Source organism: Daphnia pulicaria, chromosome 12, assembly GCF_021234035.1.
Source record: "Daphnia pulicaria isolate SC F1-1A chromosome 12, SC_F0-13Bv2, whole genome shotgun sequence".
NCBI classification, from domain to species: Eukaryota; Metazoa; Arthropoda; class Branchiopoda; order Diplostraca; family Daphniidae; genus Daphnia; species Daphnia pulicaria.
In genome coordinates, this window is record NC_060924.1 from 2,125,291 (window position 1) to 2,140,060 (window position 14,770).

The 14,770-nt window shown below is 41.7% G+C and overlaps 6 protein-coding genes across 6 annotated transcripts in view; 2 read left to right on the top strand and 4 right to left on the bottom strand.

Moving 5' to 3' along the window:
• Positions 1-14,770, bottom strand: part of LOC124316136 (sporulation-specific protein 15-like) — a 610,960-nt gene that overhangs the window by 14,535 nt on the left and 581,655 nt on the right. The gene's annotated exons all lie outside the window — the stretch shown is intronic.
• On the bottom strand, positions 3-961 carry LOC124316602 (zinc finger protein 706-like). The gene is made up of 3 exons (XM_046782622.1): positions 837-961; positions 495-640; positions 3-431 (listed from the first exon to the last, which is right to left on the bottom strand). The coding sequence occupies exons 2-3, from the start codon at positions 636-638 to the stop codon at positions 336-338; spliced, it is 240 nt and encodes a 79-aa protein (XP_046638578.1). The 5' UTR covers positions 639-640; positions 837-961; the 3' UTR covers positions 3-335.
• On the bottom strand, positions 1,218-2,838 carry LOC124316553 (60S ribosomal protein L11). Its single transcript, XM_046782563.1, has 5 exons — positions 2,689-2,838; positions 2,359-2,472; positions 1,836-2,133; positions 1,527-1,621; positions 1,218-1,304 (listed from the first exon to the last, which is right to left on the bottom strand). Exons 1-5 carry the CDS (start codon positions 2,701-2,703, stop codon positions 1,269-1,271), a joined length of 558 nt encoding a protein of 185 aa, XP_046638519.1. The 5' UTR covers positions 2,704-2,838; the 3' UTR covers positions 1,218-1,268.
• LOC124316743 lies at positions 3,348-4,211 on the top strand. Its single transcript, XM_046782690.1, has 4 exons — positions 3,348-3,424; positions 3,500-3,629; positions 3,701-3,905; positions 3,994-4,211. The coding sequence occupies exons 1-4, from the start codon at positions 3,348-3,350 to the stop codon at positions 4,209-4,211; spliced, it is 630 nt and encodes a 209-aa protein (XP_046638646.1).
• LOC124316396 lies at positions 4,133-5,597 on the top strand. The gene is made up of 4 exons (XM_046782325.1): positions 4,133-4,811; positions 4,880-4,982; positions 5,047-5,427; positions 5,512-5,597. The coding sequence occupies exons 1-4, from the start codon at positions 4,296-4,298 to the stop codon at positions 5,571-5,573; spliced, it is 1,062 nt and encodes a 353-aa protein (XP_046638281.1). The 5' UTR covers positions 4,133-4,295; the 3' UTR covers positions 5,574-5,597.
• Positions 5,445-12,303, bottom strand: LOC124316183 (neurogenic protein big brain-like). The gene is made up of 8 exons (XM_046781981.1): positions 11,820-12,303; positions 11,497-11,623; positions 8,678-8,798; positions 8,424-8,519; positions 7,605-7,685; positions 7,427-7,538; positions 7,170-7,316; positions 5,445-7,075 (listed from the first exon to the last, which is right to left on the bottom strand). Exons 1-8 carry the CDS (start codon positions 12,148-12,150, stop codon positions 6,033-6,035), a joined length of 2,058 nt encoding a protein of 685 aa, XP_046637937.1. The 5' UTR covers positions 12,151-12,303; the 3' UTR covers positions 5,445-6,032.

Consider the following 14,770-nt stretch of genomic DNA (forward strand, 5'->3'; position numbering starts at 1 on the left):
CCTATGAAATCAGCCGTTTATTTGTATGAAAAACAAAACACGACCACATACTGAAAATGAATTGTTTTTTTCGTTTCTTTTCTTATGAAAATGGAAAACACCAGGTATGGAGCTGCAGATAAAAAAGTTACTTGTAAAAATGATATTGGTCGTGTGCATAGTATTTAAAGGGTTTATTCTCATGCCGTTGTCGTAAATGGCACGCAAGAGGTATAGAATGGCAGCTCCTCCCACACCCTAATTATATGTGAAAAGTATGGATTGAAAGATGAATGAAATTAGGAGTTTTTTGTTTTGGAATCTCCTATCTTGCAATATGCCAGCTTCGGTCAGGTTTAGGCCACAACATCTTGTAGATCAGCAGGCAAGGGGTTTTTCGGATGCTTGTTTTCAAAATGCTGCTTGTATGTTTTGGGATCTGGCATTTGAGACTGGTCAAAATATTCAAAAATTTATTAATTTGATTACTTATAATATCTTGCAACACAATTTACCTTGCAAACGGCACAAACATGCACTAGGGCAGCCATGGCAGCTTTTTTCTGATCACTAGCGCTATGGCCCTGTTGCTTCTTGGCTTTTGCAGCTTTCTCATTAGCTTTCTGTTGAGACTGGATTTTTTGTTGTCCACGAGCCATGACTGTCATCGGATAAAAAACCAACAATAGATTACCGTTAGTCAACACCTTTCTACGTAATTTCAAACTAGGCCATTGCCATCAAGATTATCGTGTAAATAATGGATGCTACCTTAACGAATTAAGGATTCAAATAATTATAAATAAGTAACTAGTAAATTGCGTTTTCTGATAACGTATAAAGATAAACGTCAATACCTTATCGAAGTTTGTTGAATACTAAGAGCACGCTTAATCACGTCCGAATAAGTCGGCTGTCAGACGACACTACACAATTGCTAATGGTAAATAACCAGCGAGCTGCTCTATATGTAGATATTTTGATAGCGGCAACAATGTGTTGAATCGATTTATCTATCGATAATTTGTTGTCGATTTATTGTGTAAATTTTAATTTTCGGTATTAAAAACTTCCGAAAATTAATTAAACTTCATTTTAGGTGTGTTTAGTGGTCATTCATAATCCCTTATAATTTATAACTAATGAACGTTTATCGAATATAATTTTTTAATGGAATTCCCTTTCATTAATAAACCATTGTAAAATGACACGCATAAAAGAAACAAAAAATGGCAAAATGGATTTCGCAAAACGGTGTATTTTGCAACAGAACGAAGTACACACAATGCTCATGCCTTCTTTGTGGGGAGGATGATACCGTCGTACTGTAAAATAAAGAAAGAATCGTCGTTAAACAAGCGGCATCATTAAATTGAACATTTTGTAGGAGTATGCTTGAAATTCTGTGCTATCAATTCAGCCACATATTCCGATTTAACACATTCATAATCTAGCAACATTAACAGCGAGCCCTATCCTCAATCATTGTTAAGATAGCCCCAGCAATACATATTGCATATATTTTTGGACTATTATTATGATTATACCTTCTGCTGGAACCATTTCATGGCATCTTCGCGCTTCAACCGGTGCTGGAATCCAACTTTGCCGGTCTTGCGACGACGTTCGGCTACACTGAAGCCTAGAATCAAACAACAATTAATTAGACTAAGTTGTCCTGAATATTACAAGACATTTATCTCTATTATTTAGTAACTAGCCCAGTAGTTGAAGTGAGCCAGAGTTGCAATAAATAGAATTACTATAGCACATTTTGATTAATAATTCCCAAGAAATACTAATGACATAAATCTAGGGACGATGCTTGTGCAGAACAAGTAAAAAGGGTGAAGTACCTGGGCGTCCCAAGACAACATAGAAGTCAAGGCCGTAGATACCAATGGAAGGGTCATACTTGATACCAAGATCAATGTGTTCTTGAATACCAAAACCAAAGTTTCCAGTATCACTGAAGTTCTCTTTCCTCAACTCGTATTCCCTGACTTTCAATCCTCTTTCGAGGATCTCCTCAGCCTTGGCTCCACGAACAGTGCAGTGGACAGCAATCTTTTCATTACGACGAATACCGAACGAACGCACGGTATAACGAGCTTTGGAGAAAACTGGCTGTTGACCAGTTAACTGTTCCAACACCTAGAAATAAAGAAAATGGGTTTTAATGGAAGTTCCAATGACAAGAGTTTGAACGAAAAGGTTGTCTCCACAATTTAGTAACTAGCCCAGTAGTTAAAGTGAGCCAGAGTTGCAATAGATGGAATTAATATATCACATTTTAAATTTAAATTTCCCACGACATAATATTAACATAGATCAAGGGACGATGCATGTGAATGTAAATCTTACTACTAGTCAACATACCTTGGCGGCCCTGGTCAATCTGTCACCAGATTCACCAACACAAATGTTCAGACAAAGTTTTCGGATACGCAATTCGCGCATCTGGTTCTTGGACTTGTCCCTCTTCACCTGCTCCTGAAATATCCGAAACGAAAAGAAACACGTTAGGTCTGAAAATGTTGATAGTCTCTTGTTGCACCGGTAGAAAGATTATCACTTGCATCACATGTAAATATTTCAAGACTACTAGTTTTGAAGAGGAATATCTACTCGAAATTAATCGAACAATGAAAGTCGAAGAAATTTCAATTCAAGACAGATGAAATACGATAATAATTTCAAGGAACTTACAGTGGTCGCCGTCATTTTGGAGCTATGCGTGAAAAACAAGAGAACAAGACCACTCTCAGGCAACGCAGCCTATGCTAAAGAAATGAAGGATAGCTCGAACGTTGCCAAGTAAACGGGCGAGGTTAGCATTTGATTAAACTTTATTGAAAAATGATTGAAATATTCAAAGCGAAATTCGGTTTTTTAGTTTATTGTGATGAAAGTATAACTTTGTAGTATTTTTTATTGTTTAAACGTTAGTAAATCAGCATTGAAATGAAAACAAGTCTAACGTAATCGATTGTTAAGTATCGATCTTTAGGCGATTTTTCGAAGTATTTTTAAACTTGCTAAAAAAATTAAGTAAATTTGAATTGATGTTTAATGTTATTATTGTTTGAAAGATAAATGTCGTGTCTGATTTTAAAAAATCGTGTCATTGCACAACACGGAAAATTGCAATTCCCCGTGCAATTATTTGCACACTCTATTGAAAACCGCAAGTGAACTTGTGCAAACAATAATCAGCTCACAACAATACTTCCACTGCGTCCAAGAAAATATGCCCAGTACAAAAACAAAGCCTTTATTTACCTAACTGGGAAAATAACGCAAGCATTGATTTATTTCGTCCGGTTGTTGATTCGATGGCCACGTAGTGACGGGCAAAGTAAGAAAACATGGAAACAGTTTCGCGTGAACAAACGACGGAAAAGGCAAACAAAGACGCGACGCAAATGCAGGATCCCAGTACAAGGTACATATATTCGAATTACGACCTTTCTTCTTCAATTTCATCCGTTTGTGTACTTACAAATGTTGTTGAAATCAGGCTGAGCGACATCATAAAACAGTGCACCAATTCAACTGACCATGTCAAATTGGTGGGCGAGAAAGGGGAGGCGGCCTTGGCTGCCAGTCACGACGTCCTGAAACGATTGAAAGACGATGGCTGCGATTTGGTAGATTGAAATTCTCAGCTTGTTTGGTAATTGGATTTCATACTACATTTCTAATTGTATTGATATACAAGATCGGAAGTGTCGAATCGAGTTCGGCGGTTCGCACTGGACGTCAACTGGACCAGCGACAGGCCACCGAGACGGAATGCACGTCATTATCCGAAGCTTGTTCCACTCACGTTAATGCCGTCGACATTACATTGCAGTCGACATGGACGGAGGCTTTCAAAAACACGGCCCCTCATCAATTAACAGCGGACATACAAGAAATTCAAGGTATTTCACACCTTCGTGTAACTCTCTAATTTTTAATTGCAGCTCACGAAAAACAAAAAGACAAAATGGTTTCTAACTAAACACCCAGGGATGAGCGACGACGTGCTAAACACCCAGCAGGTACTGATTGACCGATTACGCGAAGAGGTGAATCAAGCCGACAAAATTATCCAGCTGGAAATTGAGCGCCAGACGGAAGATCTCGGCGTGATGCGCAAAAGGATGAAGGATCATTTGGATTTCACCCGGACCACCCAGCGCTGTCAACTGGGAGAGATTGACGCAAGTTATTTTTTTATCTTTTAAATCAATTCAAAATTAAATTTAAATATTTTACAGTCAGCTTTTGGCAAAGATTACAATTTGTTGCTGGAAGATCACTCCAAACTGATGGATAAAATGCTGTCCGATTGGTCGACATCGGAGAACGAAATCATTCACGAACTCAACGACATCGGAAGCCATTGGGTGGACGATTTGGACGAGACGGACGCGTACTATTACAGCGAATGCAGCCGAACGCGCCACCGTCTAACGGCGGACATCCAGTTGATTGAGCAAGAACTGGAGAAGCTCAAAGTCGATTTCACTCTCAACAACGAAGTGCTGGATTACAATTGCCGGGTGCTGAAACTCCGCGAAGAGGAGCGGGCCGGTCTGATCGTCGGCAACAAACGCAAAATCAACCGGATGACCGATCGCTACCGACAGCTCAAGGAGGAGAACGACAAAATCGACCAGACTCGACGCGGAGAAGAACTGAAATTGTTGAAAGAAGTTGAACATTTACGCCACGATTGCGACTCAATGGAGCGCAAATTCTCCACCATCAAAAGCGCCAACGATCGTCAACTCGAATCCGTTTGCGAAATGGCCGAAGATCGAATCAGCCAACTCCTCAAAAAAGTTTGGACTCTTTTAACTTGATTCTGCTAAATTAAATTTTATTAAACTTTTGATTCGTTCCCCTCCAGTTGGCTGGTATCGACGAACGAATTTTCGTTGAGATTTTGGAACAGCCGTGGGACAAACTAGTCGGCGTGTCACGTCACATTGAATCGAAATCAGTCGAACTGGGTAATTTAACAGTTGGTGGTATTTTAAATAATTGAATAAAATTTTTGGGAAATTTCTTATAAAGATGCCAAGGATCTGGACGCAGAGGTTGTGCGTCTGGATAAGAATTTAAAATTCTTGACGGATACAGTGGCGAGTGTGGACAACGCAAAAGAGCGACTGATGAAGGCGTTGGACATTCCCGACGAACACGAATTCCGTATCCTGCTGTCTGCAATGCGATTGGTTCCCGATTCCGATTTGATGAAAGAACTGGCCTGCTACATCCACCAGCAGCGGTCGCGACCGGCAGATCAGCCCGTCACGACGCGCTTCTACTTGGCCGACGTGGCGACTATCCGGTCACATTTCCAACTCTTCAAAGAGACGGCCGTACCTAAAAAACGACTCGACATGTGGAAAATGCTGGCCCGGGCACTCATCCAATACGAGCAGATCCTACGCGGTAAAAAACACTAAAAAATCTTTTAACGTTTTATTCAATTTGTTCCCATTTTTTTTATCGTGCACAAAATTATATTATTAACAGATCGATTGACGTTGGCAGCCGATTTGCTGGCACTGACCAAACAACCTACTGCACTCGGTTAGCAAATTGGAGAAAAAACAAACAAAATGTTATTATTAAAAGCGCAGATAAAACGGTTTGGATAAATGACGGACAAGAGACATTCAATAAAATGAAACACACACGAGTATTTGAATTATAGCACTCACACTCACACGCACACAGACAAAGAAAAAAAGATTATAATTATTCAGAGAGAAAAGACAAATGATAGTCAAGATATAAACACTTGGCTATTTCCGGGTCAAGCCCGAAAAAGATGGTCTGCTAATTAAAAAACTAAACAGCACATCAAGAAGAATGAAATAATAATTCTCCAAGTCAAAATGAATGAAGAATATGAAGACTTGGATATAATATACAAATGGCGGAAGACGATATACACTTTCAGCCAAAAATAAGGGAAAGAATAATTGTTTTTTTAAATGTTTCGGTGATTATTCAAATGTTTTTGTTAATTTGTTTTTTTACCAATTCTTTTATTAGTATTGCACCGGTGAGTGAAATGATCCGGGCGAATGTTGTTGGCTGTTGGGTGACATCAAATCCGCTCGGAACTTCTGAGCGTAGTGATGATGATGACCGGCTTGCTGCTGCTGTTGCTGGATCTGGTAAGAACCTTGCGGAGGCTGGTTGGGTAAATGAGGACTAAAGGCGGATGCATGTTGGAGATGTTGAACATGCTGTTGTTGTTGTTGCTGCTGTTGTTGATTGTAGTTGCTCTGATTGTTCTCCTGGCCGTGACCTGCCCATTCCGCTGGACTTTGAATCGAAGTGCCGTGGACGGATCCATAGGCAGAATCTTTTGACGTGTCGCTAGGAGAAATGGGAGCTCCTCCGGCGCTGGTTGCCGATGTTTCCATCTGCTCCGGATTGGGTCGACGGTTGTAAGCGGCCACAGTCGCTTCCGGCCGATAAGTAGGGACTTTGCGATCGTAGAGGCTTTCACCGCGCTGGGCCGGCTCGACGGCCGCCACCGATGGTACAACTTCACGTCGAGTCTGGTAAATGGGTTCCAGTTGGTACGATTCCGGTTTGGAACGGTCGTGACTGGGAGCCCTGGTGGCGTAAACGGGTTCTCTAGCCACCGAAGACGTCAGGAGCGAATTGTCGCGCACGGGTCGATCCACGTCCGTCATATCGGCCATATGGCGCGGATGGCGGCTGCCGTAAACGCTTTCGGCCCGGCTGCTGTTTCCGGACGCCATAGGAGCCGGCGGCTGTCGCGTGGCGTAAATGCTCTCGGTGCGAATGAGGTCGACGTTGCGAGCGGCCAGATAAGTGCTCTGCGCCGACTGGAGCTGAGCTCCGCGGGAAGCGTAAACGTTGGGAGGTTGGACAGCCGGAGCGGCCGGAGGTTTGGCGTAGACCGACTGGGAGCGGTTGAGATTGCTCGAACGGCTGGGCGGTCCAGGTGATTTGCCGCAATGATAAAGCGACTTGGTGCCGCCATAAACCGATTCGGCTCGTTCCATCCGCTGCTGGTTCCGCCAGTTGTTTCCTACAGCGCCACCGACACCAGCACCTGCACAAAAACACACGTCGCATATAATTAGTACCCCCCTCTATTTGATTGTTATTCAACAACAAAATAAGAAAGAAAAGAAAAAACAACTCACCGCTAGGTGAAATTGGATTAGACGGACCACCTGGACTAATTGCCGGCCGGTACTGATCGTAGTGCTGAGAGCGGGCACTCTGGTAATTAGCCACAGTTGATTTCACGTCGTCGTAGTTGTCCTCGTCGCTGTGAATGCTCGACGCGTCTGTCACAGACAAGAAAAGACAAAAGAAAAAACAGGATTTTTGTTCAATTTGGTCAAGTACGTTCATTCCAAGATAAGAGAAAAAAGAACTAAGGGGGCAGCTGCCTTACCACCATCGGGGATGGATCCCTTGCGGCGTTGCGAGTTGCGATACGGGTTGAAAATGAACTCGTAGAGGATGGCCGCCAGACAGCCACCCACGATGGGTCCCAGCCAATAAACCTGGAAAATAATTAGTCTGGTTACTTGGATTATTTCAAATCAAATTAATGAAAATTTAGTTTTTACCCAGTGAGCGTCCCATTTGTTCATGACGAAAGCCGGACCAAGTGATCTCATAGGGTTGAATGAGGCACCAGTTGATGGCAACTATTTTCCATAAAAAAATACCCAAAAAAATTTGAATTAAAAAACAATTCAAATGTGTTTTTTCCAACAAATTCAATTACATATTGAAATATTCCGACTTTCTCTTCTCCCCCCCTTTGACAACTAAAACTCAAAAAAATGTCCATAAAAACTTAGCTGGACTCTGGACTCCCCCACAAAAAGTCTAACAAACACAGAGGGGGTTATATAGCTGCGGTGGTCGAGATATACTATAGTACACACACACACTCACCATAATCTACGGGTGATAACAATAAAGAGGTTCTCTCTGGACGTTTCGCACCTGCCGTTTTCTCCCCTCCCCCCCAAAAAAAACCTTTTCTAGAAACATGTGACCAAGAAATGGAAGAAAAAGAGAAGGGAAGTCTTTTGTCGAATATTTTTTTCAAACATGGCCTCAGGTATGTGTGTGTTATAGAGAGAGTGTGTGTGTTTCTCTGAACTCACCAGGTGGAAAAAAGAGAGGGGAAAAACGGGATCGCCTTCAAAAGGGTCGCAGCCACTTCCCCCCCTTAAAAAGACAACACACTTCCATGATCAACGCCATAATAAGTAGGATATTTTTCCCCGACTGGAAGCGTGGCTAATTTAAGTTGATCGGACGCCGGCCTAAACACATTTCTCATCCGGCCTCCCATTTCTTTTATTCTAGGAGGTCACTACTACCCCCTATCCAACTAAATCAAAGAATGCTATAAAGGGCGGAGGATGACTCACAGCGACAAAGGAGCAGGCCGTGTAGGTAAGGCCGAGCGTGATGGGTCCAGGTCCTATGGAAGCCGATAACCCACGTCGATGATCATCCATCGTTGTCTAAGTGAAAGGGAAAAAGAAAAAAACGAGTTCTTATCTGAATTTTACATTAAAGGTTGAAATGTTGTTGTTATTTTTTAATGAAATCGACATTAAAAGACTCGACCAAGAAATTGTTATCTCCAATAATTTTTGTTTGAGATAAAAATGGTTATTACCAAATAGACGAGCGTGATGACAAACGTCAGGCATAGTTCAATGCCCAGCGCTTGCCAATCGGTTAAACCGGTAGAGACGATTGTAGCTCCGAGGTATCCTTGATGTCCAGGACTGGTTACACTGAAAAAGGAAAGAAAAGAAACACATAAATTTCCCTTTTTTCTCTTTTGTACAACTGGAAATGGATATAGGAATAGAAAAATAAAAAAAAGGATCTTTTCTTCTTGTATAAGGATACGAATAGCTGGAATCCATTCGTCACCGATTATTTCCTTGTGACTGTGTACCGAATAAAAAGAGAAAAAGAAACACGTCTCGTGATAAATTCACTACCGTTTTACTGGAATTTCTTTCTCTCTGAGTTTGTTCAATGTAGCAGTTTGGAGGAAAAGAATGTTGCAAGGGACACACAACTGGAACAGCTGCATGTCGCCTTCAAGACGCGGATATCTCCCCCCCAACCAACTTTTTTTTCCTCCTCCCCATCCATCCATCCAAGAGACAACTGGGGCACAGGAGTTGTTAAAGAGAACAAGTGCTCGGGTTTCCAAGTGAGCTTTCAAAAAAAACTCCTGTTCCAGTAACACACAGACGGATTCGATTTTGGTAAAATCCTCCGGCTGTTGTTGTTTTTGAACATACGGATCAAGTAAAGGGGGTTAGGCCTATACACCCCCTCCCATTCGAAAAAAAAGGGCTCAATAGATTGTTGATGTTCAACCTCGTGTGACGCCACAAAACATTTCGCCCAACGTGTAATTGGAAACACACATGTCGACTATCTCGTAGGAGTCGTAGCCCTACGATTTATATTTTTTTACACCGCCGGATGGGGTTGAATGGATCCGATATAGAGCTAGGGGGAGAGAAATCGCTATTACAGACACACACAATGGTGTGTAACCTTAACCTTTCCCCTCTTGTACCCTTTTCACGTCAATTGTATCAATCGGTTCTTCCTCTTTTTATATTTTATTCGTCGATTGGCGTTGGGAGAGAGAAATGTTTTTTAAAAGGTCGGACAGATCGAGGACAGGAAGTGCCAAGTTTCCATTCATGCGCCACTCACACAGAAATGAATTACTGTTTCTTGACGTCAATTAAGTCGTTCTCATTCTCATGTCTCCTGGAAAACAATCTTCGCCATCATTTTCTACTACGGTAGTGGTTAAGTGGTTTTTTTCGATGGAGTGATCCGGTTACATAATTTCTTCAATGAATAAATAAAAAGTGTGTGCCGATTTCCTCCCGCACTTTTTTTTCAAAAACGATGGGGATTCCTTATATAATCCGTTTGGGGGTAGATTCAATATCCGATTGGATTATTATTACGTCGGGGGGTTCCGTATTGACACTCTTACTTATCTGTGTGTGTGTAGACCATCAGGTGCTTATCGAGCCATCGCTGAGCCTGCGATTCTACTTCAATCGAATGAGAAATCATCGGGGGAGAGCGGGCGTGGTCACACACAAAAACACGCATGAGGGAACATTGAACCGCCAACAATGGAAGGGGAAAAATCTACTAACTACTAAACTACTGCTACTACTCCGCCTCCTCTTCCTAGGCCTCCATGATCGCTTCATCGAATTTCTCTTTTGTACACATTATTCAAAAAAATACCTGAGAAGATGTACTATTTTTTTATTCCTCTAAGAAAATAAAAAAAAAAAATACGTCTTTGAATTGAAAATGGAAGCCTCTTAAGAAACACATTCCTCCTCCCATATTTTTTGAAATGATGAGTCCCAGAGCCTTTCAAGATATTAGCGCTCGTCTCTCGTTTCTTTTTCACTTGAGATAAAAAAAACGAAGCGCAAAAGGGCGTCACCTCGTTCACAATATTATGACGTCAGCTCGATTTGTTCAAGTGGCCTCAGCGATATTCGATATGATCCCATTTTTTCAAAATAAGACATTTCGACTCGAATTCAAACCCAAGCGCTTCTACTCGACACCCCAACACTCGATTAATGTCTACTGCATTAATTAAAAAAGAAGAATCTGGCCGATGGTATAATTGCCATAAAAGAAAAAGGTCGGCTTCTATAATCTTTGCAGTTTTTTCTTCAACTTAAAAAAGAGAGAGATAAAAGTCTACAAACGAAATATAACAAAAGGGGGGCCAGCTAGAAGATGAGAGAGAGGGGGGAGCAGAGCGGCTAGTTGAAAAAGAGAAGAAAAACGTATAGGGGGAGATGAAATGAAAATAATGAGTCAAGAAAAAGACAGCCAACGGGGTCAGACATCTGGCAAGCAGCAGTCGGCCATCCATCCACAGCCTTGCACACAAACAAAGTTTGTTCTGTGTGCCCACTTTTCCCTATTTTTCGCAGCCATCTAGCTAATATAATATCCCAATATAATTCAATAGATACCAGGATATGTCGAGGAAGTGAAGACTATTGAACTAGGGGACCATTGATTTCCTGTTATTTCAAATCAAATTTTTCTTGCGGTTTGATACAAAAACCCAAACAACGAAACTGGTAAAGAACCTGAGAGCTTCTTTTTTACGGTTATACTCAAGTGGTCGAATGAAAAGAGGCACGTTGCCAAAAAGGAATTTTCGTGGTGTCATGTCCAAAAAAGCGGGGGTGGAAAGAGGGGGTAAGGTCATTAGGAGGTCAACCATCTATTTCCGGCCTTATAATAAAAACGCACAAGTGAACACGTGTGTGTTATTCTGGGTGGGGGAGAGAGAACCACAAGAGTTTTGGGTGTCAAACTTCTTTATCGTTTCCGTCAGACTGCCCCCCACATATATTGGGCAGCATCTGAACAACAGAAAAATTGGTTTAGATTTTAGTTATATACCCGTAAAGAAGAGCAGCTCCAGCGATGGCTCCACCTCCTTGAGACGTGACGTAGAGCAAAGCTTTCATGGGCGATATTTTGCGAGTGACGAGCAATGCCAGCGACATGACTGGATTCAAATGAGCTCCTACAGAAAAAGTAAAAACAGATGTCGAGTTGATGAAAACCATTCGAGGAATGCCCAAAGTGTGTCAACAACAAATCAGTCGGCGACTAAACAGTATCTCGTTAGGCAACTTAGGGAGAAAAAGAAGACGTTAAAGTAAACACATTCACTAATAGAAAAATAAAAGAGCTAGAAATGTTTACAACATCATTCTAACCAGATATTTGGGCGAAGGAGAGTGTGAGGGCTGCCACAGCGAAGCCGGAAGCCAATGCGATGCTGATGGCTGGCGGAGTGTGTCCCGACCAAGGTATGAACGAGCCGCAGACGATGAAGACGAGGAAAAAGGAAGCCAGGCATTCGGCCACAATGGAACGCCAGAAATCTAGCGATCGGATTTCGGCCTGCATTGGCACCCGCATCTTGTTGCCATTTCCCGCCTCCTGCTGCTCCAAACAGGCCGTCTCGAAACGTTCCAGCAATGTCGTCATCAGATTCTCGAGACCGGCACTCGTCAGTGGAGTCGTGGCCACACTCATTGTCGCCATTGTCTCTCACTCACACACGCGATCAAAGTCGATTTTCACCCGTTGTGGAAATAAAACAAAAGCTCGTGAAACACAACAACAACAACAAATGGGATTATGCACACTTGGAAAATGATTTATCTTTCGTAAGAAGGATGAATGTTTTTCTACGATCTTTTTCACCGGACCATCACGAATCACCGACTGTTTGCGACTGAAACTCGGGTTCCACATGTGCTCGGACCTAATGCGACCGAAGGCCCTACGGTAGAGACACCTGGTGGCCGAATAGAGAATCTAACAAAATGGGCGGAGCCCAGAAATTTGAACACACACACACAACTGTTTTCGTTGTTTTGGTTTCTTTTTTCCTTGTGGCGTCTCTTTTTCTTCCTCAATTGGAACGAGAAAACAAAAAATCTTGTTTTTATGCAAATAACGTTACACGTCTATTGGAGTTTTATACGGCCGCCATTCATTATTTTGTCGACGGAAATAGACACACACGGAAAATTGCCGGCCACCCGGGTGCTGCGAGCACACACGGCTTATTAATTAGACCGTATATTATTATTTATTGTATATGCACATGCGTAAATACTTATCTCTTTCATTGCCTTTTTCACAGACTGTTTTGAATTATGATCATGAGTCTCTTTTTTAATCAGTCGGATCCATTTAAGGGTGGAGGCCATTTCGACATTTTGTGTGAGTCTGCTGTCCGATCTCCGGGTTCGATGACCAAACTCAATTAGGCTAATTATTACTCGTGTGCCAATAAAGTGCCAACACCACAGATGGTGTGCTGCGACGTACAGTATATGTCTAGATATATCTTCACACATGACTGCCATTTTTGAACATCAGTTCTATTTTTTTGCGGCGATCTAGATATAACATCCGCACACGGAATATACTAACGATCATGTCACGAAAATGAGTGTGTGTATGTGAAAAGAACAGAGAGACCATCCTCCGTTATACCATTTGAAACAGTAATGATGTACGGACGTGTGTGGTGGTTTATAAAAACTCCGCAACGAGTTGATTTGAGATGAACGCTGGCATCTGTCGTCTGATGTACGTGTCGATTCCATCCAGATGGAAGAAACCAAAAAACTTGAATTTCCATCCGCAACAGACGCTTCAAACGCTAATGAACTAACTGTTAAATCAATCTAAAGAGAGACGAGTGTGTCAGATATGATCCGATCCTTTGTGCGTGTGCACCAAGGACAAGTGGAGGTCGACGATAAACAATTGGATTTGAATGACAATATAGCGCAAAGACAAGAAGACGCACAAAAAGTAGATTTTCCTATACGTCGTGCGTTGTTATCAGCTGAAACACCTCAACTGAGCACCACCGCTGCTGGATGGATGAAGCTCTCGAGTAACAAAAAACGAGTTGGCAACAGAGTCAATCTATTATAATACCCACATAACAAAATGCTGATATCCGAATTCCGTGAGAAATCAGAGTAGCCGCAATTCCCTTCCTATATGCGTGGCGAGAGAGAGAAAGAAAAACAAGAAAAAACAAAAGAAGAACACTTTGGCGTGACAGCGGCAAGCGCTGCTCGAATTTTTTTTTAACCGGCCAAAATTTAATTTGATAAAAGATGCGAGGCTGATTTACAGGTACCTATATAATAGCTGGTTAAGCAGGTTTGCTTCCTATCGAGCTGCTAGCCAGTCTTAGAAAGCACGACGCAATAACAAAACCGGGTTGAATATTTTCTGTTTTTGTGTGTGTGGGATACTATAAGGATGAGACGGTTTATCTCGGAATGCGATATTATACAAGTTAAAAAGAAGAAGAAGAACAAAAGACTCATTAACTTTTGAAACACCTGTTACCATACTCATTTAGTAGATTTGAAATGAATATTCATTACATTGTTTCAAGCGTATCATTTCCCGGTTGATGAAAGACATTCCATCGGCTGTAAACAAAAGGACAGGGTGGACTGGGTACGTGTGCGACATCTGTGAAAAGGGAAACTAAATTATGGGCATCAATACTTTATTCCGCATTCGATACATATACCGCATATTCCGGAAACACTCGGCTAAATTCCCGCGATATTATTTGAAAAAACATTCGGAGCTTCTATTGAAATAAACTGACCCCATTGAATATAAAATGAATTATAAAAAGAGCGATTATCGTTAAGACAAGCGTCCTAATCAGGAATAATTTAGAGTTTAACCAGTAGGCTACTAAACAGAATTATGCGATGGCTAGAATGCAGTCGAATATAAGAATCATCCGGATATGATATTTGTCAGTAAATGCGATGAGCCAATTTGAATTTAGATTAGCTTACCATCGAGTTGAGCCGCATCAGCCATCAATAGGCTAATGCTAAAAGTGATATTTTAAAGAAGCGAACTGTTCGTCTTGACAATTCAAAAGGTGATAATTGACGTTTGCACAATGTTTCGCATGCGATATGACATGCGCTAGCGAAATCTAGCGTACACCCACAACACATTGAGTCTTACTTGCGCACATACCGATCCGTTGGTTAAAAGGAACGAAAATGCCGCTTTCCACGTCCAATACACTATGGTTGAACCTCACAAACTGACAATAAGCAACGGAGAGAAAGTGACGGGCATGAAATAACCAATACCT